The sequence below is a fragment of the Orycteropus afer genome, unplaced genomic scaffold (assembly GCF_000298275.1).
Source record: "Orycteropus afer afer isolate SDZICR_OR568_19922 unplaced genomic scaffold, OryAfe1.0 scaffold00086, whole genome shotgun sequence".
Lineage (NCBI taxonomy): Eukaryota > Metazoa > Chordata > Mammalia > Tubulidentata > Orycteropodidae > Orycteropus > Orycteropus afer.
The window spans coordinates 4380929-4404943 of NW_006921673.1; the positions used below are offsets into that span (position 1 = coordinate 4380929).

The 24015-nt window shown below is 41.5% G+C and overlaps 1 protein-coding gene across 1 annotated transcript in view; it reads left to right on the top strand.

Annotated features, from left to right (window-relative positions):
* ZNF608 (zinc finger protein 608) overlaps nucleotides 1-24015 on the top strand; it is a 125485-nt gene that overhangs the window by 97388 nt on the left and 4082 nt on the right. Inside the window, exons 3-6 of the mRNA XM_007942220.2 lie at nucleotides 18101-18188; nucleotides 18714-21168; nucleotides 22824-23244; nucleotides 23810-23982. Coding sequence (XP_007940411.2) covers nucleotides 18101-18188; nucleotides 18714-21168; nucleotides 22824-23244; nucleotides 23810-23982 — 3137 coding nt within the window. The remainder of the gene's footprint in view (nucleotides 1-18100; nucleotides 18189-18713; nucleotides 21169-22823; nucleotides 23245-23809; nucleotides 23983-24015) is intronic.

Sequence of the window (24015 nt, forward strand, 5' to 3'; positions counted from 1 at the left end):
TTTGCCATGAAAAATATATGTATTTATTCAATGCTCTGTACGCCAACTCACAAGCGCTAGCATTGTTCAGCCAAACATTACATGTTTACATTCGTATTAGATTTAGTGATTCAGGCACTTGCGGTGGGTACAAATCAAATTTTGTCCACAATATACGTGTGTGTGTTTTAAACTGTTGAGAGAATTACAGGGCAACCTGGAACGGTGTTGAAATGTTTAGTCAGGTCTTCTTTCAGTGGGCCCAGGGTGTATAAAACACACCCTGATGATGAACAGCAATTAACACTGCATTACTTTCTGGAGAAAGACTTGAAGTCAGCTGCCCTGTGGGTCAGAGTCAATAAAGACTGAGTTACTAACAATAGCCTTTCTCTGTCGCTGAAGCCTTGGACTTAACCCTAACTTCATCAGACCAGAGAAGATGAGAATAACGTGAACAATAGGAGTCTTGGAGTTTGACTTGGGCCTAAAGCGCAGAGGCCATAAAAGCTGTCAGAGCGCTTGATTGATTGGCTCTCACGCCTTAGTCCCCAGTGCAAAGCACTAATGTTGCTGCCTCTTCTGAGAGGGTTGATGTGCCACCTGGGGTCAGAACTTATCAGCCTGTGGGGCTAATGTTTCAGATGAGGCCAAAGTGCAGTCAGTAATTTATACGGAAATTTGTGCTTAGATTCCCAAGGAAAGCAGGTTTTGACCTGAATATCTCAGCTGTCCAAAAAAAAAGAGAGAGAAAAAAGAGAGTCTAGGCCAACTTCAGATCTTCCTGCCAGAGTCATTGCTATGTGTATTAATAACACTTAGGACAACTGAAGAAGAGAATTAAAGTTATCATAGAATATGTATTTAGCAATTATCCTTTGGAGCTGAGTTTCAGATTCAATAGATGAAATCCCACTCTAGGGAAAAGAAACATCAGCAATTTTGAAATTATTAAAATACAAACGTAAATCCCCCCCTGGAATGTAATAACCATGTCCATAGGGATTGTCAATTTACAGGCTCTGAAATCGAGGCACCCAGTCCGGACAACATTGAGAGAAAGTATTATTCAGGTAGAAGCAGGGACAAGGAGAGATACAAATATCACAGAGGAATTAGATTTCGGTTGTGTGCTTTGACTGCGTCTTCAGCTTTGCAGGAAAATGTCATAAAAAGTTATTTTAGGTAGTTGAGTGTGGTTGTGTGTGTGGGTGTGTGTGTACAGAGCATCTTTGTGTCTGGTATTAGCACATGTATTTATACACACAATATACAGAAATAGACAGTGAAGCAGTGACACCAAGCGAGGCTGGTCAATCAATAACCAGCTAAGTTTTGCTCTGCTCCAGCAAAATGACGACTTTGCTCCAGTAAGTGCTAACAAAGGCCCTTTTACCTTGGCTCTGCTCTAGGAGAGCACTATTAGTCACACTTCATTAGGCTTGTTTACAGAAAAGAGCTGGTCTCTAAGCACGTTATTGAAATACTTGTAACTCTGTTGGGCCTTTTTCTTCCCTGAAAGATAAGAACTTTGGAATGTGGCATGCAGGGTGGGAAGGCAGCCTGAGACCATTGTCAGATGGGTATTGGAAAAGATGAGTTCCCTTTAACCTGCTTTGTCTACATGCATCCCCCAAAGCCTTCCTGCATGTGGTGCTTCTATTGTCCTGTATTGGGGAGCTTTCATTTTGTCTTTTATAATTTACGCAAATGCCAGGCATTCATTTAGCTGTTCCGAAAAACCTGAACTGAGGCTTCCTTACTTGCAAATAGTTAGAGAGGAGGCTTCAGTGACTTAGAACTGCATTTCTCAATTGGCTTTAATTACCAGTTAGTGGTCAGATGAAGAAGCATTTCCTTTCAACTGTGGATCTATTAGGAAAGACACTTTGTGTTGGTTGAAATTGTGTGAGTACAGAATTAATAAAAGAAGTTCTTAGGGTAGAATTTCTAGCCCTTAAAGGGTAGATAAACTATATCCATATAGTTAACTTTGTCATCAGGAATATAGGGCCATTAGCCACCAGATGCTCCTTGTAAGAGATTGGGCAATCTACTCCTGTACTAATACCGCCTCGGAAACCCAAGGAGGGGTCACTTTGAGTTGGAATAGACTCAACAGCAGTGAGGTTTTCTTTTTTTTTTTTTTAAATAATTAGTGCAAAGAAGCCTTGGTGGCACAGTGGTTAAGCACTGGGCTGGTTTACCAAAGGATTGGCAGTTTGAAGCCACCAGCTGCTCCACAGGAGAAAAGACCTTGCGTTCTGCTTCGGTAAAGATTACTAAAACCCAACCCACTGCCACCTTGCAGACTTTATCTGGCAATTCTGCTCTGTCCTACAGATTCACTATGAGTTGGAATCAACTCAGTGGCACACAACAACAACATAATGAGTCACACGCCTGTATCTGAGGCTGCTGCACCTGGGAGGATGCGTCTAGGTTGCTCCTGGCTATATTCTGAATGTGAAATTCTTACTATTTTGGTACCTCTTTCCATTCTTCAGTTTGTGGGCCTAGGAGAGTTTAAAAAGATGAGGAAGGCAAAGTGCATTTGCTAAGTGACTATCTTGGGCCACTCTCCTTGTTAAATGCTCTACGTAAATCACATTTAATATTCCTATTATCCTTATTTTGGGAGCTCTGGTGGCAAAGTGCCTAAGGCTTTTGACTGTTAACCAGAAGGCTGGCAGTTCAAACCCACCAGCCACTCCTCAGAAGGAAGGTTGGGCAATCTACTGTAGTGATACTGTAGTGATACCACCTTGGAAACCCAAGGAGGGGTCGCTAAGTTGGATCTGACTCAATGGCAAACACAACAACAATAATTATCCTTATTTTATAGATGAGGCAACTGAGCCCCAGGGAGGTTTAGGTCAGCTCAAGATGAAGCAGTTTCAAAGTGGGCTTTGAACCAGGTGGGTCTGTCTGCAAAGCCATCTTTTCAGGTGCTTACCAAGTTGCCATTGAGTTGATCCAACTCATGGTGACCTGACCCTATGTGTGTCAGAGTAGAACTGCGCTCCCTAGGGTTTTCAGTGGCTGATTTTTCAGAAGTAGGTGGTCAGACATTTCTTCCAAGGTGCCTCTTGGTGTACTCCAAGCACCACCCACACTTTGCAACTGAGCGCTTATCCGTTTGCAACCACCCAGGGACTCCTTCAGGTGCTTAGGTTGTTCCAGTTGACCAGCAGTCACTCTTACACTTTCTTCCTCCCTAGTCCTCAAAGTAGAATTGACTGTAGACTACACCTGATTAGAGTTAACTTCTTCAACTTTCCTTATTACGTTCTGAACCAGAGCCATAATTATGTGGCTTCACTACCAAGTATGTGAACTACCTCCCACTCTGCCTGCAGGGCCTGACCACCTCCAAGTGGAGCAGGGTATTTAACCAACAACATAAACCTCACTCACCCTACTGCCTTTCACTGAGGGCACTGAGTACAGTTTCTGTCAGCATTCCTGTTTCCCTTTCAGATTTGGGAAGATGGTGGCTTTTTGTTGACTCGCAAATGTACACTCTTTGACATGCAGATCCCTCCTGTCTGTACACTTTCTTTCTCTCTCTCTCACAAACGAGCAGTTCTCTGTTTTCAGCTGCTGTTATAAATTGCTATTTTAAATTTCAGCAAGTGGAATAATAGCAGAGTGATCATCTCCGGTAAATGCTGCTGGCCTTTGTAAAGAATGGCTTGTTCAGAGGGTTTATGATTTACGGAGGACACAGCTGGTGGCCAGCAGAGCTGCAGGAATGTGTGCTCTCCTGGGCCGGGTAGAGCTAGAGATGAAAAGGGCCCTGAGCTGGCACAAAAGCAAATAAGCGCTCTGACTTTAAATAAAGCATCATAATTTATATGAAGCCTGGCTCTTCAATCCCAGTGAGATACATGGATCAGCAGCAGCTTTTTGATGTGGAGCATAATTGTCAATTGGTTCCCACTGTCTCCTTATATTTCAAGGACTGGGGATAGTTAGAAATTTCTTTAAAACATAGCATTATACTCTCTAGCTATATTACACATTTTTTTTTAATTACTGTACTTTAGCTGACTGTTCACAGAGCAAATTAGTTTCCCATTTGATAGTTTGCAAATAAAATGTTTCATGACATTGGTTGCATTCCCCACAGTGCAGCAGCAATCTCCACCTTTCCTCCCTGATTTTGCCATTTTCTTTTGTCTGGATTTTCTACCACTTCCTGCCTTCTTATCTGTGCTTTTGGGCAAATGTTGTCCTTTTAGTCTCTATAATTGATTGTTCTAAGGAACCAGGTTCCTCTTGGGTGTTAGTCTTTTATGGTCCTGTCCATTGTTTGGCTGAAAGATGGTCTCCAGGAATGGCTTCAGTTCCAGGTCAGAAAGGTGTCTTAGGGCCATAGTCTCATGGGTTCCTCCAGTCTCTGTCAGATCAGTTAAGTCTGGTCTTTATGATGAATTTGATTTTTTGTTCTACATTTTTCTCCCATTTTGTTTTGGACCCTCTGCTGTGATCCTAGTCAGAGGGGTGGATAGTGGTAGCCAAGCACCATCTAGTTCTGGTCTCAGGGTTGTGTAGGCTGTGGTTCATGTGATCCATTAGTCCTTTGGACTAATTGTGTCCTTGTTTCTTTGGTTTTCTTCACTTTCCCTTGCTCCTAGTAGGAGGAGACCAATAGTTATACCTTAGATGGCTGCTACCAGCTTTTAAGACCCCAGATGCTACTTAACAAAGAAGGATGCAGAACATTGTCTTTATGAACTATGTTGTACAAAGTGATGTAGATGTCCCCTGAGTCTATGTTCCCTCACCTTCAAACCTAGAAACTTTGTCTCCTGAGATGTTTGGTTACATCTAAGAAGTTTCCATGACTGTGCACCTTGTGGGCTCTGTTGTCCATATTAATATATGTGCACCACCTACAATTATGTATGTAGACACATCCACAACCAAACCTACATTTGTAGATAAATGTGCTCCCTTACACCCTAACATGCCCTTTCAGCATACCTATCTACCTACATATCCATGCATACATTATTAACATTATTGTTATAGGATTATCTGTTAGTTATTGTTGTTAATTACTGTAGTTGCCCTTTATTCTTGCATTCCTCTCTATGTCTTCTTTGGCCTTGGTCATGTTGAGCTGACTTCTTCTGTATTGTGTATTGCCTTTCTCTTCACCATTACTGACATGAGTACTCTATCTAGTTAGTAATTTTATCTTCCTCCCCTTCTCTTCCTTGGTAATCATCAAAGAATTTTTTTTTCCCTGTGTGTAAACCTTTTCTTGCTTATTATTTTTATTATTATTTTTTATAATAGTGGTCTCACACTATTGGTCCCTTTATGACTTTCACTTATCATAATGGCCTTCAAATTCATCCATGTTATGAGCTCTTTTGTGCATTCATTGTTATTATTTATTGTTGTGTAATATTCCATTATGTATATGCTATATTTTGACAAGCAATTAAATGATGTTTAAGTCTGAAATGCTGCTAATCACCATGACCTAGATAGGTGTCTATTCTACAAGAGGAGGAGTGGGTGATTAGACATATTGTGAGAGTAGATACTTCCATATTGCCTTTTCCTTGTCCCTCTCTCTCCTCCAAAGGTTTATGAGGTTTTTTATTCTTACATTTCATTTCCATTACAACTTCCAGTGTCATTCATCTCAAAGATTATTTTGCCTCCTTGCCTGCCCCTTCCTCACCTGCTCCTGCTATGGGCGAAGCATTTTGGCAAGAAGTAGGCTGCTGACTGAACCAGAAAATAAGAAAGTGGCAGGTATTTGTTAAATGAACTTCAAGTTCATAGTGTTTCATATTCTTCTCCCTCCGAGTATTCTCTTTTGGGGGAAGTCACGTGTGTTGTTTTTGCCTTAAAGAGAGTTTATTTTTGCCTGGTTTTGTTGTTCTCTTTACCTATTTTTTAAGTTGAAGTAATAGCATTGTGAAGAGCTTGAGTGTAGATATCATTACCTGAAAAGACCTTGCAATTAATATTAACTGCAGGAAATGACTGGGACCAATAATGTGAAAGGCCTGCATTCTTTCAGTTGCTTATCTTCAGTGACCTGTGAGTCTGAAAGTGGGAGTCAGTGGAGGCTACTTCCCCTCACTCTGGGGGACCCTGGTCATATGCTGTGTGGCTGGGAATCCTTGTACACAGGAGCCTGCCAACATAAAACTCTTAAAAGAGGAACAGAGTATTAGGAGGTAATAAGAACCATATCATTATTATGGCTCATAGTAGTTCAGTAAATACCTATAAAATACCTTTTCCGAATTTTGAGTGCTTTTATTTAAAAGAGTTAAAAAGGATCTCCTAACAAGCTTATAGTAAAAAGCTTATGAGGCTAGATTGGAGGAGGGGAGTCAATTCTGCTACAGTTGGCTCAGAACCCATGTCTTTCCCTAAAGAAAGGGAAGAGGGGGATGAGAAATCATTCTGCTACTCTAATGAGATTGTTTTTAAAGATAGATGTGGTGGGGTGGGGGCTGCCAGCACTAGAACTGTTGTCTAAGCTCATAAACCAATGGGCACCTAATGGAAGCCAGGAGAAAATTCAACTTTTGGACTTGGTACCAGAGCTCTTTACTTATCTCTGTGCCACCAAGCCTCAAAGGAACTCAGTTACTTACTGGAAAGTTTAATCAAACACAAGAAATGAACATGCACATATACATTTTATGCATTTAAATTGCTCTAAAGGTCTGTCTTAGGTGGCTTTGTAGTTTTTCTATTCCAGCATGCTGTCTCTCTTTCTTTCTCTCTTACCCCTCCGTCATCATCTGTCTTTCTTGAGCTTATCACTTTGCCCTGCTGTGTGCTGGCTAGCCCTTGATGGACCACAGCCTAAAAACTATCCTGTGGGAGTGCTGAGGGTGGCTTTTGATGCAGCCTGGTTAAGTGTGTGTGACTTACTGCCCTTGCTTGATGCAAGCTAAGGAGCTTGACCATACACACACACACACACGCACACACACACATACAGTTACTGGAAAGCTAGTCACATTCCTCTCTATCCCCAAGTGGGATCTTTGAACACCTTAGCAGAAACTAGTATGTTGTTGTTGTTGTTATGTGCCATCGAGTCAAACCCGACTCATAGCGACCCCTCCTTGGGTTTCCGAGGCAGTATCACTACGGAAGTAGGATTGCCCAACCTTCCTTCCGAGGAGTGGCTGGTGGGTTTGAACCGCCAGCCGTCTGGTTAGCAGGCAAGTGTCTTAGCCACTATGCTACCAGAGCTCCCAGAAACTAGTATAGGGACTGCCTAAGTATTAAAGACTACCTAATTGTAATGTGAATGGTCTCAGTCCATCAAGCACAATGCTGCTTTGGGGTATGTGTGCCTGCCTAATGTAAAAGTAAATATTTTTGTTACTGATCATTTTAAAAGTCACTTCCTAAATACCACCATGTGTTCTCCCTCCCCCCCAATTATGCTCTTTGTTCTCCAAAATGTCTGCAATGACACCTATGATGTTTTATTACTGGGAAACTTGTAAAACTGATGTGCTAATTCTTTAAAAGGAATAAAGCATCTCTATCTGCAGTAAACATTAATTAAGCGCTAATGATCTATTTTGATTAGATATATTCTTAAGTCATATCTTGGATTATCAGAGTTTTCATTAGCACTTAAACTTATGTTAAAGAGTTGGTGGTGAAAATACCAACATCCACGTAGGTGTGCAGGCGCCCATGCAAATGTGTGGGACAGCATTTCAGTGTCCCGGAGGTGCCTTACAAAACCTTATTTCTGCTCCCTCTTCTTACCCACAAGACTTCTTAACAGGCCACTGTATTTTCTAGAAGAGGGAAAGGATAATGTTACTAGGGAAGCAAGAAAAAGAAAAGCAGAAGAGCTTCTTTTAGCTGACCAGTCAACTGGATATTGACCACCTGTCTTCATGGGAAAGAAATAGATGGCAGTGAATAAGCGAGAGTCTAGTTTTCCAAGAAGCTCAATGATTTTCCCAAATCAATACAGCTCATCAGGCCTCAGAACAAAGGCTGTGGGGGCAGTGACAGTGATAGAAGTGGCTCTGTGTTCTTTTGTGTATTAAACCATAAGGCCCAGGGGGAAACAAGGTTGCTTTAGCCATTTTTTTTTTTTTTTTAAGGGATTATTCATTGTAGTTAGGGGGGAAAAGCCTTTCAGTTTTTTTTTTTTTTTTTTTTGGTTGTTGTTGTTGTAAGCATTCCAAGATTGTATCCTGATGATCAAATGTGTTTTTGAAAGACGCAAGTACAGGTTGAGCAAGAAAGAAGACCATCTTTTAAAAAGTAGATTACAACAGCATTTTGGCTTTATTCTCCCCTGCCCCCTCCTCCTTGGTACTGTTATAGCACATTTATTTGAACTGAGGCTCTATTTTTTTTTCTTGTTATTTATGGCTAAGGTTGAGATGAACCAAAAAGAATGTCTCAGTGTTCAGATTAACCTCTGGCCAATAAAGAATCATAACTATCCTTCCGTAAAGGAACCCTGTTCATAATGTCCTGAAAATAACACCAAACCCTAATAGGAATGCTGAACTGTCATCTGAGAGGTTATAATTAACATAGATAGAGTGATGCCAACATAGTCCAGCCGCCAACAGAGACAATCTACCCAAACCAGCAATTTTTAGCTCTCGGTTCTTTAATCTTTAAGCTCACTGTGCTTTCATAAAGTAGTACATTAACACCAGAGCAGTGTGTCTCTGGGGTTTATGACTGGGGTGGCGGCACACTAGGGCATAAAGTGTTTCATTACACTTCCCTTTGTTAGTACTGCCCTATCTCCCGAGCTCCATTGCCCTACACTATTTGTTCAGATAAAGCCCAATGTTCAGGGTGACTAATCGCAACACTGTGTTCCAGATGGTTTGATTACAGGATGTGGTTAAAGTGACTCTTCAAATATGCAGCCCAGCAGTAGAGCTCTTCAAAAAAAAAAAAAAGAGGCATTTTCTGGTCATGTGACAACAAACACTTACTTTGTCACAGTGCTTCATATATACTTGGTGTAGGTAATACAAAAGTCCTGCTTTTTTGGGTGACAAGTATTTTTATGGGCTATTTTAGTTGTCAATTTAAAAATTTCTCAAATAATTATAAATTAGTCCTATCTGAAGGTAACAGCTCTGAAGTTAGACCAATGAACAAGTGTATTATTCAATAATCAGTGTTTTAAAAAGAACCAGGACAGAATAAAGCAAAACGAAAACAAGAAGATATTGGGGGAAGGGTGATTGTTGTTGTTGTTGTTATGTGCCTTCAAGTCAGACCAACTCATAGTGACCCCTCCTTGGGTTTCGAAGGTGGTATCACTACAGTAGATTGTCCAACCTTCCTTCCAAGGAGTGGCTGGTGGGTTTGAACCACCCACCTTCTGGTTAGTAGTCAAGTGCCTTAGGCACTACGCTACCAGAGCTCCTTTGGGGGAAGGGAGTGGTGCTAAATCATATCTAGTACAGTAGTCTCTGGTAGCACAGTGCCTAAGGCATTTGACTGCTAACCAGAAGGCTGGTCTTTCAAACCCACCAGCCACTCCTCAGAAGGAAGACCAGGCAATCTACTTTTGTAGAGATAACACCTCGGAAACCCAAGGAGGGGTCGCTATGAGTTGGAATTGACTCTACAGTAGTGAGGTGGCTTTTTTTTTTTTTTTTTTAGTACAATAGTCACAAAGAGTCAAAATAGAGTAATATGATATCTGAAATGTATAAACTTTATCCTGTACTCATTAAGCCAGCATTGTTGCATCTTTATTGTTACTAGTGTTTTCTTCTAGAAGAATATACACAAAAGGAAAGAAATGTGGAAAGTTTAAAAAAACAGAAGATTATGGCATTAATGTGTTACATTTTGGTGTTATTAGAGTGAGGTTTATGTTTTCTGCCCGGGTGCACGCCCAGTCCATCTAGACGTGGTAGTTTGAATAAGAATTCAAAAACACTACCTCTGATTCCAAATTCACCATTTGCAATGCTTGGCAAAGACTTCTGTCCTAGGGATGAGGTACTCTAAAGACTCTGAAACAGTGTTTAAACTGTAATACAATCAGAGTTATGCTGATCCACTGGGAAATCAGACATTTGGCCAGTTCTTGAGGAAACATCCTCACAAATACCAAGAATAGTAATTCACAGACCATATTTATAACATCTTTAGAGCAAAATCTCTCCACAGAGACATTTTGTCATCTGTAAACTAGTAGGAGATTATGTTTATCAAAGAAGTGTGGTCATAGCAAAAAAGAAATCGCTGACTAGGATTCAAATCTAGATTCTCTTCAGTCACTATCCAGTTAGTTCCAAATCAAATCCAACCCAATGTCATTGAGTCAGTTTTGACTCATAGTGACCCTGTAGGACAGAGTAGAACTGCCCCAGAGGGTTTCCAAAGCTGTAAATCTTTATGAAAACAGACTGCCACATCTTCCTCCCATGGAGTGCCTGGTGGGTTTGAATCGCTGACCTTTTGTTTTGCAGCCTCGCACTTTCATCACTGTGCCACCAGGACTTTTATCCGGTTAGTTACCAAGTGTTTCATGAACTCTCACCATCCACTAAGTATCATACTCACAGGTGCTATAGGTGCAGACACTTCTCCTATTTCAAGGGTGTGGTCTTGTTCAAAGTAAATGACTGGAGTAAAATGTTAAAGGGACTGTGGATTAGTCTCCATAGTGTTCAAACACAGGAAGGGTTTGTGTTGTTCATGTAATAGACAGGAGGTGGGTATTCCTGGTGGGTGGGGATTCTCTTTGTTTTTCAGGGTCCACAGTGGAGACTGTCATCTTCAGCTTGTGGCTTTCAAGATAACACCTTCAACCTAGCCAGTCAGAAGTTGTTATGGATTGTGTTCCCTCTCCCCCAAAATACGTATTGTAAATCCTAACCCCTATACTTATGACTGGCCAGGTAGCTATCTTCAAAATTCCTTGGTATAGAAGAGTGAGCACTTCCAGTGTTGCATCAGTTTGTCGAAATATCTCAATTGGTATTCCCTTCAGTTCCTGGAGCCTAGTTTCTCGCCAATGCCTTCAGTGCAGTTTGGACTTCTTCCTTCAATACCATTGGTTCTGGATCATACCTTACCTCCTGAAATGTTTGAACACTGACCAAATTCTTTTGGTACAGTGACTCTGTGTATTTCTTCCATTTTCTTTTGTTGCTTCTTGCATTGTTCAATATTTTACCCATAGAATCTTTCAGTATTTCAACTCAAGTGTTGAATTTCTTTCTTCAGTTCTTTCAGCTTGAGAACTGTCAACTATGTTCTTCCTTTTTGTTTTTCTAACTCTAGGTGTCTGAACTTTTCATTATAATACTTTATGTTCTTCAGCCACCTTTTGAAATCTTCTATTCAGCTCTTTTACTTCATCATTTCCTCCATTAACTTTAGCTATTTTACATTCAACAGCAAGTTCTAGAATCTCATCTGACACCCATTTTGGTCTTTTCTTTCTTGTCTTTTTAATGACTTTTGCTTTCTTATGTATGGTGTCCTTGATGTCATCCCACAACTCATCTGGTCTTCAATCATTAGCGTTCAATGTGTCAAATCTGTTCTTGAGATGGTTTCTAAATTCAGGTGGGATATAATCAAGATTGGCTCTGGTGGACTTGTTTTAATTTTCTTTAGCTTCAACCTGAACTTGTATATGAGCAGCTGATGGTCTGCTTTGCAGTCTGGCCTTGTTCTGGCTGATGATATTGAGTCCTTGGGAAAGGACAGCACTCTTCATACAGTAGAAGCCAGTAAAAAAGTGAAAGATCCTTAGTGAGATGGATTGACACAGTGGCTGTAACAATGGGGTCAGTCACAGCAACAGTTGTGAGGATGATACAGGACAAGACAGTGTTTCATAGTACTGCACATAGGGTTACTATGAGACAGAACTGACTTGTCTGGCACCTCACAACAACAAACCTACTGTTACAATCTCATTTGGGAATGGGTTTTTGTTATGTTAATGAGGCAGTATCAGTGTGGGGTGTGTCTTAATCTCCTTTGAGAGCAGACTGAGCAAGCAACCAGGCAGGCAAGCACAGATGGGGAGATAGATGCCATGCCATTTGAGATCTCCAAGGAACCAAGAAACAGAAACTAGAGACAAAGACCTTCCACCAGAGCCAACAGAGAAAGAAAATCTTCCTTTAGAGCTGAAAAAAAAAACCCAAACTCACTGCCGTTGGGTAGGTTCCGACTCACAGCAGCCCCTTTTGGGTTTCCGAGGCAATAAATCTTTACTGAAGTTGATTGCCCTGTCTTCCTTCCACAGGGTGGCTAGTAGGTGTGAACCACCAACCATCTGGTTAGCAAATGCCTTAGGCACTACACTACCAGGGCTCTGAATTTGGCCTCCTAGCCTCCTAAGCTGTGAGAAAATAAATTTCTGTTTGTTAAAGTTATCCAGGTATGGTATTTTGTTTTATAGCAGCACTAGATAGTGAAGACAGAAGAAGAGACTAGAAGGGAGGTTCTTATGGGACAGGCCTCGAATTACAATATATCTTATGTAGGTTCACTTTCCTTTCATAACACTCAGTCAGTAGTCACATCTAACTGCTAGCGAGACTGAGAAAGTTAGTCCAGCTGTGGATTCAGAAAGGAGAGAAAATCAGGTATTGTGCACATGCATCAGTGAGAAGACTGTATACAGAAGGCAGTGGGAACCCAGAGCTGCTATTAAAAATATGCCACAGAGGGGTGACTTTAAAGAACAGAAATTTACTGTCACACAGTTGTGGAGGCTAGAAGTCTAAATCAGGACATCCGCTTTAGGGCTGGGTCCCTCCTTGTCAGTAGCCCTGGGCATTCCTTGGCATTCCTTGGCTTGAAGACAAGTCCTCACATGATCTGTTTCCCCCATATGTCTGTCTCTGTGTCTATTTTGTTCTTTTGTAAGGAATCACTCAGTGATTAGGACCCACCCTACTCTGGTATGACCTCATTAACATAACTGGAAAAAAACCTATTTCTAAACTGGGTCATATTTACAAGTATAGGGGTTTGGGCATCCACATTTCTCTTTGGGGGCCACAGTTCAGTACATAACAGCATGGCCATTCTTTTGGTATACATGACATGTATATGATTGGAGAGGATTATTAGAAAACATTGAATTTGTCCCTGTTTGGTTGCCTCTGCTATAAATCCAATTAGGGTTAAGATTTCATGGTATAGGGTAGCCCCACTCAGGGCTACTCACAGAGCAGGGATTGTGAGCAAGATAGGCACTATGAATATCACGTCCAGGCTCTAGTTTAATGTGGTGGAATAAGGGGAGTACTCTATAGATGTAAGTAATATGCAAAACTATACTTCTACTTTTTGAGTATAGTATGTGACTGTTATAAAATTACAGATTCTAAGAATATAGAGATTAGGTTGAGTTCTAGCCAAAACAGTATTGAATTCATAGTGCCAAGTAGGTACCTACTGTTTGTTTACCTTATTTGGGTACCCTAAATGCTAGATGAAGATATGTACCATCTCATTGCTTTCAAGTGGCTCAAGACTCATAGCACACTATAAGTCAGTTCTATTCCGCCCTACAGTGTTTCCAAGGCTATAATCTATCTATCTATCTATCTATAGTTTATATATATATAATATGGTTGTAATCTTTACGGAAATGGACTGCCACATTTTCCTCCAGTAGAGTAGCTGGTGGGTTAGAACCTCCTACCTTTTAGTTTGCAGCAAAGTGCTTTAAGCACTGCATCACCAGTGCTCCTTAGAGATGGGCCAGACCCTGGGAATAATTAAGTGCCACATATTAACAAGTTGTTAGGTGCCCTCGAGGTGGCTCCAACTCATAATGGGCCTGTGTACAATAAAACAAAACACAGCCCCGTCCTGCAACATCCTCACAATATTTGCTATCCTTGAGCCCATCATGCAGGCACTGTGCCAGTCCATCTCTTCAGAGGTCTTTCCCTTTTTTGCTGACCCTCTACTTTACCAAGCATTATATCCTTGTTCAAAGACTGGTCCCATCTGACAACATGACCAAACTATATGAGACAAAATCTGGACATTCTTGCTTCTAAGGGGCATATTGACAATAGGAAGTAATAATTAGAACACAGTCATTGTGGAATGTTTTTGAAATCTCATACTATTTTGCCATTTAGAGGTAATAGACTCAGGGTATATAACCATGTTCTTAAGTTTCCTATAGGTAAAGTATTGTGAAGGAGCCCTGAGTGGCACAAATATGTCAGACTACTAACTGAAAAGGTTGGCAGTTCAACACCCCCCCCCCCAGGCACCTTGGAAATAAGGTCTGACATTCTGCTTCTAAAAGAATGCTTCTAAAAGAATCTAATTTCACATCCTTGAAAACCCTATAGAGCTATTCCACTCTATACACAGGGGGTCTCTATTAGTTGAAATAGGCTCAGAAGAAACTAACAGCAACAGGTACTATGTTGTATGAGGCATCTTAGATGAGTATCTGAGACAAAGTGTTAATGATATAAGGAAGAAAATCCTATGCAGAAAACACTCTCAAACCATCCATTGTTTTCTTAAACTGTATTCTTACTTTGTTGTTGTTCAAATAAAATACTACAGGGCAGGCACTGGCTCTTTTGGGAGGGGAAAAAAAAAATCTGGGTAGAGAGGGAAAGATAGTAAACTGATGGGGTACTTGAAAATACAAAGGTGAAAAAGATTTTAGTATGGAGTGTCCCTAGCTCATTGGCTAGGTGGGTAGTGAATAAATGTTCATTAAGAGAAATCAAAAGACAATACTAAATTTTTTGGACTAAGTGTACTTTTATTTCCAATTTATACAAGAAAACAGATAAGTATCATTTTATGGCCAGATTTATAAAAATTCAAACTTGTACTTTGGATTTTCATTTTAAGCATTTACTCCATTAAAAACGATACAGTCTTCTGTATGGCCACAGGTTATAAAATGTTCAAAATATTGAGACTAAAATGAAATGATAAACCATTTACATCTTTTAGAGCTAGACCACCACCTTTATACTTGGCTCCTCACAACAGGATGTTGTCTAAATACAGACTTGCCTACAAAGAAACAATACACTTTGTAGTTTATATGAGAAACATTCCTTAAGCCTTCATGTAAGTATAGAGGCAGATTTGGTTATATAAACATGTGCATGTGTATATTTGCACATGAATTCTATGCAGAGGAGATGCTTTCTGTGCTTTGTGGCATTCCGAAGCCTCTTGTACATATAAAGAAAAACAGACATAGGCACATATTTAATTAGTAATACTTGATGGAGACTTAAAAATCTTCCTGGGAGCAGCGCATTTATTTTGACCATTTTAAATACAGAGGGCGTCTTGAAAAATAAGGGTAACTTATTTTGGGCTGTTTGAAGTTGAAAATGGCTTTTTGTTTGTTTTTACAGGATTTTATTCCCGAGTAAAATGTAATCGTAACAAAAAGATCACGTGTATTTAGATAACAGGGCTGCTCTTGGATTTTCTAGAAATAGTAGGAGGCGATGTAAATAGTTAGTTTTACAATGTGGAAGTTGCAACTTCCGTTTCGCCTTTGTGACAACTTCAAAGTGTAGTCCCTCCTCTCCCTGATAACCAATGATTAATTGCTTGTTTCGGAGTCCTTTCCTTTTACCCAGCCCCCCAGGCTTTTCTATATCCTGTTTTGAGACAACGAACTCGGTTCTGAGAGTTCTAAATGGGCTGGAGCGTTATCTGGAGCTGGTGGCGGCATAGGTCTTGGTGGGTAAACATAACACGGTCAAGCAGACACTAACCTTTCGTCACACTGACGGGTCTTGTTAGTGCAAACAAGCCAGTGTTGATTTACAGACCTGGGAAGCACGGGCAGCCCTCTCTCGCTGCGGGGCGCTTCCGGCCTGTGAACCCCGGCTTTTGCGCGTGATCTCCGGCCTCCTCTGCCGGGCCTCACTCTCACAGCCGGCGCGCTGCTGGGGTTCCATCCTTTTACCTCCGCGAGAAGCTCATTTATCCGAGGCCGCTGCCTCGGGTGCTTCGGGCGGCCGCTCTCGACCCAGCCAATCAAACGCAAGGGTTCTCAGCAGGTGCTGGCCAATCCGCGCCCTGCTTTTGCTGGAAACGCGAAACCCTTAGGGGAAAAGCAATAACAAAAGCCTTTCACTGCAGACAAATGTTAAGTGTCTGTGCAGACTTTTCCTGTTTTTAATTTTATTACGGCAAGAATGGAGGGTTTGTTGTTTCTTTCATGTTTCCTTTCATGCTATTTTAATTATACATTTGTGCTACATCAGGGACTCTGGAACGCAAGTGATTCAGCCAATTGCATCTAAAGCTAAAATGCAGTAACCTTCTGGCAATACAGATATATTCTTGGATTGTAAATATAGCTGACATGCTAAAGAATTTTAAGCAGCTGCAAAGGTCTTTGACACCACACATAGTACCCCAGAGAGCAGATGATGAGAAAACCAGCTCTGTCTTCCCCATCTCCCCCTCTCCCACCCCCTCCCTTTTCCTGAAGAGATGTGCTCATAAAGAGTCCTTTCCTCCAATTGTTCTGTCTTCTGCAAATTTTGACCAAATGCCTAATTACCATTGATTCTCATCTGAATGTGAATTTTTATACTCACTGTTTTTTTAAAAAATGTTCCTGAGGGAATTACAATAGAATCAACGGTTTTTGAGGAAATGCTTGCTTTGCTTCATCCTCGGGTGTGCTCCCCCCCCCTTTGGTCTGCTAGGCTGTTGCAACAGTGAGTGAATTCAGCTGTCACCTAAGTAATAACTACTTAGACCATATGGAAAACGATTTTAAAATCTTGTTTTGAGACTTTTGAAATAAATCCTTCCTTCCCTACTACGTGAGCCCCAATCATTCAACTATTTTACCTGTTGTTAAAATGTTCCCAAGGAAAGGAGTCTTACCTTGTGAGATTTCCCTTACCATAAAGGAGCACAGTGTAGGTTTTCTATAAAATTAAAAATGGCAAGTGGTAATGAAACTAAGCGAACCAACTAGAAAAAGACTTTGAGTATTGTCCCCTGGTGTTTCCAAGAAAGAATGGGGTAGGTGCAGAAAAGAAAACAAAGGCTCACTTAAAAGATTTCATTTCCTTACCCTAATATTTTATGTATGTCTCAAAATCTAGCTCCTTTTAGTATGTACTTTAAAGGATTGATTTTTTTTTTTTTAATATGGCACTTGTCCTCTAGAGAAATAAAGAGGATGTTATATTTTGTTTCTCTGTGACATTTGGTATACTAAGTGCACCTAAGTTTAGTAATTCACAGATGCAGTGCTAAATTAAATTGTCTGTCTGAAAAACAGTTGGGAAAAGCAGAATGGCTTGCAGGAAACAAGTGTGTTGATTTTGAGATTTCTTTTCTAATCCTCTGTGGCAAATGCTTACTAAGGTTGATTCTAAAGATAACCTCAAGAGCAAATCTATTGTGCACATTTATTTTCTTAAGAGGTTATTTTAGGAGTCCTTAATATGAAACAAGGCCAAACAGTGAAACAGATACCATTCCAAGGCTGATTCTTGTCTCACAAGGTCAAGGAGGGATTTGGAATGAGAAATCATAGCTGACTGTCTGCTATGTGGATTCTTGTCTGAGCCCCCAGTTTCTCCTCTATTCCTTTTTTTCATGCCCCTACATAATTTTTTTAATAAATAAAAATCACTATTAGTTTACATTATTGAATTGGAAACAACACTGATTCTTTTTAGTCACCTTCTAGTTTAAGCCCTGGTAACTGGTGCATAGTTTATGTTGGCTGCTTGCCAAACGAAAGCAATTATGTGTAATAATAGAAAAATTAAGAGGTGAGTGTTGCTGTTTTACAGCAGGACACGGCAAAAACCATTTCCTTCTGTCAGCAGTATCTTGATTACACTGTTACACACAGGCTCGCCCCTTTGTACCACACGTGTGTGCGTGCGCACACACACACACACACACATAGACACACAATTTCTTGTGGGTTTTCACTTGAGGTCACTGAAACCAGAAAGAGGAAGAATGCAAACCACAGCTTTTGAAAGCAAATGAGAACAGAATTTTGCTGGTAAAAATAATAATGATGATGATGATAAATCCACCAGAAAGAGAGTAGTTGGTACTAAATGAGGTCCCTCTGTATTTCCTGCCTCCACAGGTGTCCTAGTGGTCAATGTCACATGGAGGAATAAAACGTACGTGGGAACCTTACTGGACTGCACCAAGCACGACTGGGCTCCTCCCAGGTAAGCATGTGGCCTTTTATTTCAAGCTTGCTGTTCTTCTCCTCCCTCCTTCACCTTCCCTTTCCCTCCCCCATTGTCCCTTTACAAGGGAACTATATAGAGAGATTAATAATACATAAAAGTCTGCTTGTAATTGAAACCAGGCAAAAGAGAACTGAGCAATTCAGGACTGAACACAGTAAAATGCAGATGCTGGGTTTCTTTTCAGTCAGAAGATCTCTTCTCACCACCTCTTCTCTGTCCTTTGTTTCCTTTTTCTCCTCAAAATGGGACTTTGAACCAGATTTGAAGCTAGCTACCTGGGCTGTTTTTCTTTGGGTTTCTGAGGAAGAATATGAGCTGTTGGCAGCCTGGTCTTTTGCAAGTGTGGAAATTGTCAGTCGAAGAATAGGGTGTCCTTTCCTGGGCTGAACCCAGCTCTGGAGTTATGGGAGGGCTGACTGCTCTTTGCTGCATTATGTACTTTGTGATTTTACCAGGTCCTTTTGGAGATGCTCTTTTTAACTTGTGTTACTTGCTTCCTAGGTTTTGTGAGTCACCAACAAGTGACCTGGAGATGAGAGGGGGCCGAGGCAGAGGCAAGAGAGCAAGGTCTGCCGCGGCTGCCCCTGGCTCAGAGGCCAGCTTCACAGAGTCCAGGGGGCTACAGAACAAGAACAGAGGGGGCGCCAATGGGAAAGGGAGGCGGGGTAGCCTCAATGCCAGCGGCCGAAGGACACCCCCAAATTGTGCCGCTGAGGACATCAAAGCCAGCCCCTCCTCCACCAACAAAAGGAAAAACAAGCCTCCAATGGAGCTGGACCTGAACTCCAGCTCTGAGGACAGCAAGCCTGGAAAGCGTGTCCGTACAAATTCTCGAAGCACTCCCACCACCCCTCAAGGGAAGCCAGAGACTAGTTTTTTGGACCAAGGCTGCTCTTCTCCAGTATTAATTGATTGTCCCCACCCAAACTGCAACAAAAAGTACAAGCACATTAATGGCCTGAGGTACCACCAGGCTCATGCACACTTAGACCCAGAAAACAAGCTGGAGTTTGAGCCTGATAGTGAGGACAAGATCTCAGATTGTGAAGAAGCATTAAGTAATGTGGCCCTCGATTGCAGTGAGGCAAGCACAAGTGTATCGACTTATGACCAGGTGAAGGCACCAGCATCCCCTGGCTCTGGGAACCCCCCTGGAACCCCCAAAGGAAAGAGAGAGCTCATGAGCAATGGCCCAGGGTCTGTTGTCAATTCTAAAGCTGGGAAGAATTCTGGCAAAAAGAAAGGCCTTAACAATGAACTGAACAACCTTCCAGTAATCTCCAACATGACAGCCACATTAGACAGTTGCTCCACAGCAGACGGCAGTTTGGCTGCTGAAATGCCCAAACTAGAAGCAGAAGGATTAATTGACAAGAAAAACTTGGGAGACAAAGAAAAGGGCAAAAAAGCAAACAATTGCAAAATGGACAAAAATCTCTCTAAACTTAAAACTGCCCGGCCCATTGCCCCTGCTCCAGCCCCCACGCCCCCGCAGTTAATTGCGATACCTACTGCAGCCTTTACAACCACCACCACGGGGACAATACCTGGCCTGCCCTCCCTCACCACGACTGTTGTTCAGGCTACACCAAAGAGTCCTCCATTGAAACCCATTCAACCAAAGCCCACAATTATGGGGGAGCCCATCACTGTAAACCCAGCCCTTGTGTCACTCAAAGACAAAAAGAAAAAGGAGAAGCGAAAGCTGAAGGATAAAGAAGGGAAGGAGACAGGAAGCCCCAAAATGGATGCTAAACTGGGGAAGCTAGAGGACTCCAAGGGTGCTGGGAAAGATTTATCTGGGCATTTTTTAAAGGACCATCTTAACAAGAATGAAGGGCTGGTTAATGGACTGTCTGAGTCTCAAGAGAGCCGAATGGCCAGTATCAAAGCTGAAGCTGATAAAGTTTACACTTTCACAGACAACGCTCCCAGCCCTTCGATAGGGAGCGCCTCAAGAATGGAATGCAGCACTTTGGTGAACGGACAGGCGCCAATGGCCCCACTGCATGTGTTGACACAAAATGGGGCAGAGAGTTCAACAGCCAAGACGAACAGCCCTGCTTATTCGGACATATCAGATGCTGCGGATGACGGTGGTTCTGACAGCAGGTCAGAGGGCATGAGGTCAAAGGCCAGTTCTCCAGCGGATATTATTTCTAGTAAGGATGGTATTGTCAAAGGGCATTCTTCGACTACAGCACAATCATCTCAAATGAAAGAGTCCCATTCTCCCTATTATCATGGCTACGATCCTTATTATTCTCCAAGCTATATGCACCCTGGACAGGTCAGCGCCTCTGCACCTGGGAACAGCGGGAGCACGCAAGGAATGAAGATCAAGAAGGAGTCTGAGGAAGAAGCCGAGAAAAAAGAAAGGGCAGAGCAGTTAGACTCTAAGAAAGTGGACCATAATTCTGCCTCCTTACAGCCTCAGCACCAGTCAGTGATCACACAGAGACACCCAGCCCTGACTCAGTCCCTGTATTATGGCCAGTATGCCTATGGGCTCTATGTGGACCAGAAGTCCCTGATGGCCACCAGCCCTGCCTACAGACAGCAGTATGAAAAGTACTATGAGGACCAGAGGCTGGCAGAACAGAAAATGGCCCAGGCTGGGAGAGGAGACTGTGAAAGGAAAAGTGATCTCCCTTTGAAGGAGCTAGGCAAGGAGGATAGTAAGCAGAAAAACATGCCAACAGCCACAATCTCAAAAGCTCCCTCCACTCCAGAACCTAACAAAAACCATTCTAAACTAGGGCCATCAGTGCCTAATAAAACTGAGGAGACAGGTAAATCACAGCTTCTCTCCAACCACCAGCAGCAACTTCAGGCCGACAGCTTCAAAGCTAAGCAGATGGAAAACCACCAGCTTATTAAGGAGGCTGTAGAAATGAAATCTGTCATGGACTCTATGAAGCAGACAGGTGTAGACCCAACCTCCAGATTTAAACAAGTAAGATTGTGGAGCGTGGCCCCAATAGGGAGAGAGCAGTCTGAGAATTGTATATGTCTGGGTTTGATGTGGTTGAACTCAAAAAAGAAATGAGCCACTCTTAGGTTTTATTCTCTTCTTTTGAAAAATGTTTTAAAAATTCTTAGGAGTTAATGGGTAGCTTTAAATGTAAATGATTCACCACCTTTTTGTCATGTTGTGTAGTAAAAGGAACTCTGGACATGAGGTTTGCAGACCACCTATGTATGCTCCATGCCATCAACTAACCCTGTGACTGACTAGGCCCTTCGATTTCTTGCATAGTCTAAAATGAGGGTATTCATTTTATGAATGAGACCCTATGGCCTCTGAGATCCCATCTAACACTGAGATCCTGAGCCTGATGTCTAAAATTGGTGTCATTTTACCTTTTCACATTTCCATTAGCATCTTCTCGGAATTTTAACACTGGGCCCCCAAATTCCTATTTCCTCTTTTTAATAACATTGGGGGCCCAGATGTCTTTCACTTAGAGCCTGAGAGCTAGATTTCTGTCTTACATTATGTCTAAAATGCCCCAAAGTAGAGCTCAGCACTGAAAGCCTGTGAGGAGAGAGACGTGGTTGAGGGCGTCAGTTCAGAGACTGTACAGTCAGCCGGCCTGAGTTATATGTGTAAACACCTGAAAATCAGGCACCATAGAACTATATATGCACTAGCACTTTCTGCCCCGGTTCAGCCATCCTGTCCCACTGCAGCCCTGTCCTCCCCTACCTCGCCCACTCCCCCCCCACCACCCGCCAATGCTTAGCTAGTCCCTGGGCGCTGTCAGAGTAGCAAGATTCTTTCCTCACACGCGTTTCTGCCACACAGGCTTAGACCCAACTTTAAAATGTTCACTCAGGACCTGTATACTCAGATGGTTTATACCATGAATGGAATAGGGTCACAAAAGGTGGTTTAGGATCCTGAGTTCCTCCACTGCTGGAGGCTTAAATCAGGCTATTGCTTCACAGGGATGCAGAAAGTATACAACTTTTATGGTTTGAAGATGGCTTTATTGTCTAATAGAAAAGCCATAATGTGTGCTATTAATTTGAAATTTTGTTTTGATTATGACGTTAGCACATAATGAAAAGTGAGTCAATATGTTAAGCCTTAGTAGATGAAGAAAATTTATTAGGAATGCAGGATTTTTTTTTTCTCTAAACAATGTTAATAGCTATGGTAATTATTTAAATTTACCACTTCTAGCCTGAGTTTGAGGTTTTAAAATTCTTTGTGACATATTAAAAGGAAAATAAGGGTTGCATTAATAGGTCTGAGGTACTGTTTAATGTTGAGAAATGGCGTTAAGGCCCAGCTCTGAATTCCAGCAGACCTGAGTTAGGAGCCGGGCTGCGTAGCTCCCAAACTCCCCAGCAGTGTGTCGCTGATGTTACTTGAGCTTTAAAAGTGTTGATTTCCTCTTCTCTAAAAGAAATCAGTAATGCTACCTCAGCCATTACTACTTTGTGAGGGAAAGAAGTCAAGCTATTATTAGCACAATGCATAGCACATAAATAAATATTAACTTAATATTAAAAGTAATAGTAGTAGTACATCACTTATAATTAATGATTTTTTCTCAAAAATGGAAACTTTAAAACTAATCTTTTTATTGTTGCTTTAATCAGGATCCAGATTCAAGGACATGGCATCATTATGTATACCAGCCCAAATATCTGGACCAGCAAAAGTCAGAAGAACTTGATAGAGAGAAAAAATTGAAAGAGGATAGTAGTCCAAGGAAAACGCCTAATAAAGAGAGTGGTGTGTCTGGCCTTCCTGTGTCATTAACAAGCATCAAAGAGGAGCCCAAAGAGGCCAAACGTCCTGATTCTCAATCAATGGAAGAAAACAAACTGAAAAATGATGATCGAAAGACGCCTGTGAACTGGAAGGACTCTCGGGGAACAAGAGTGGCTGTCTCCTCACCCATGAGTCAGCATCAGTCATACATACAGTACTTGCATGCTTATCCTTACCCACAGATGTATGACCCCAGCCACCCTGCATACCGTGCTGTCTCTCCCGTCCTAATGCACAGCTACCCTGGTACGTGTTGTAGATTCTAACTATTTGGGAGGGAAGAGGCTATGTTTAAATGTTAGCTGTTATAAACTCCAGATAAATTAGAAGTTTCAAGAGTGCTACTTGTTTTGCTTGTTTTTGTGCTGCTTAAAATTCCAAATAGGAAACATTTTTTTTATGAACTGTCATTTCTCAGCTACAGTTTCCATAGTCTCTAATGGTCCAGTATAGCTGATAGACTGACAGATACTTTATTGCCTATGAAAATATTCTAAGCACTTACTGTCATAATCATTATAGTTACTGTTCTTTTACTTAAACGGACATATAAATGTATGAAATGACTGTAAGCTCAAATCTGTTTATAACCTCCATTCATCAGGATGAATTAACCTTGAGAACAAAATCAGAGAACCTAGATACAATTTAATGATGCAGGCCATTCTTAATGCAATCACCCAATCACCTATTTTAAGATCTTTGATTCTTATCCCAAATTCATGTAATCCAAATTATTTCTTTCTTTTTATTTTTTTTTTTTTTAAGATGTAGCCTGTAACTTGATGTGGCATTTGTTGTTTATCTGCAGGGGCCTATCTCTCTCCAGGATTTCATTATCCTGTTTATGGGAAGATGTCAGGGAGAGAAGAGGCAGAGAAAGTCAATACCAGCCCTAGCATCAACACAAAAACGACCACTGAATCTAAAGCACTGGATTTGCTCCAGCAGCATGCCAACCAGTACCGCAGCAAGTCTCCTGCTGTATGCCTTCTTTTGTTGTTCTTTGAAAGTGAG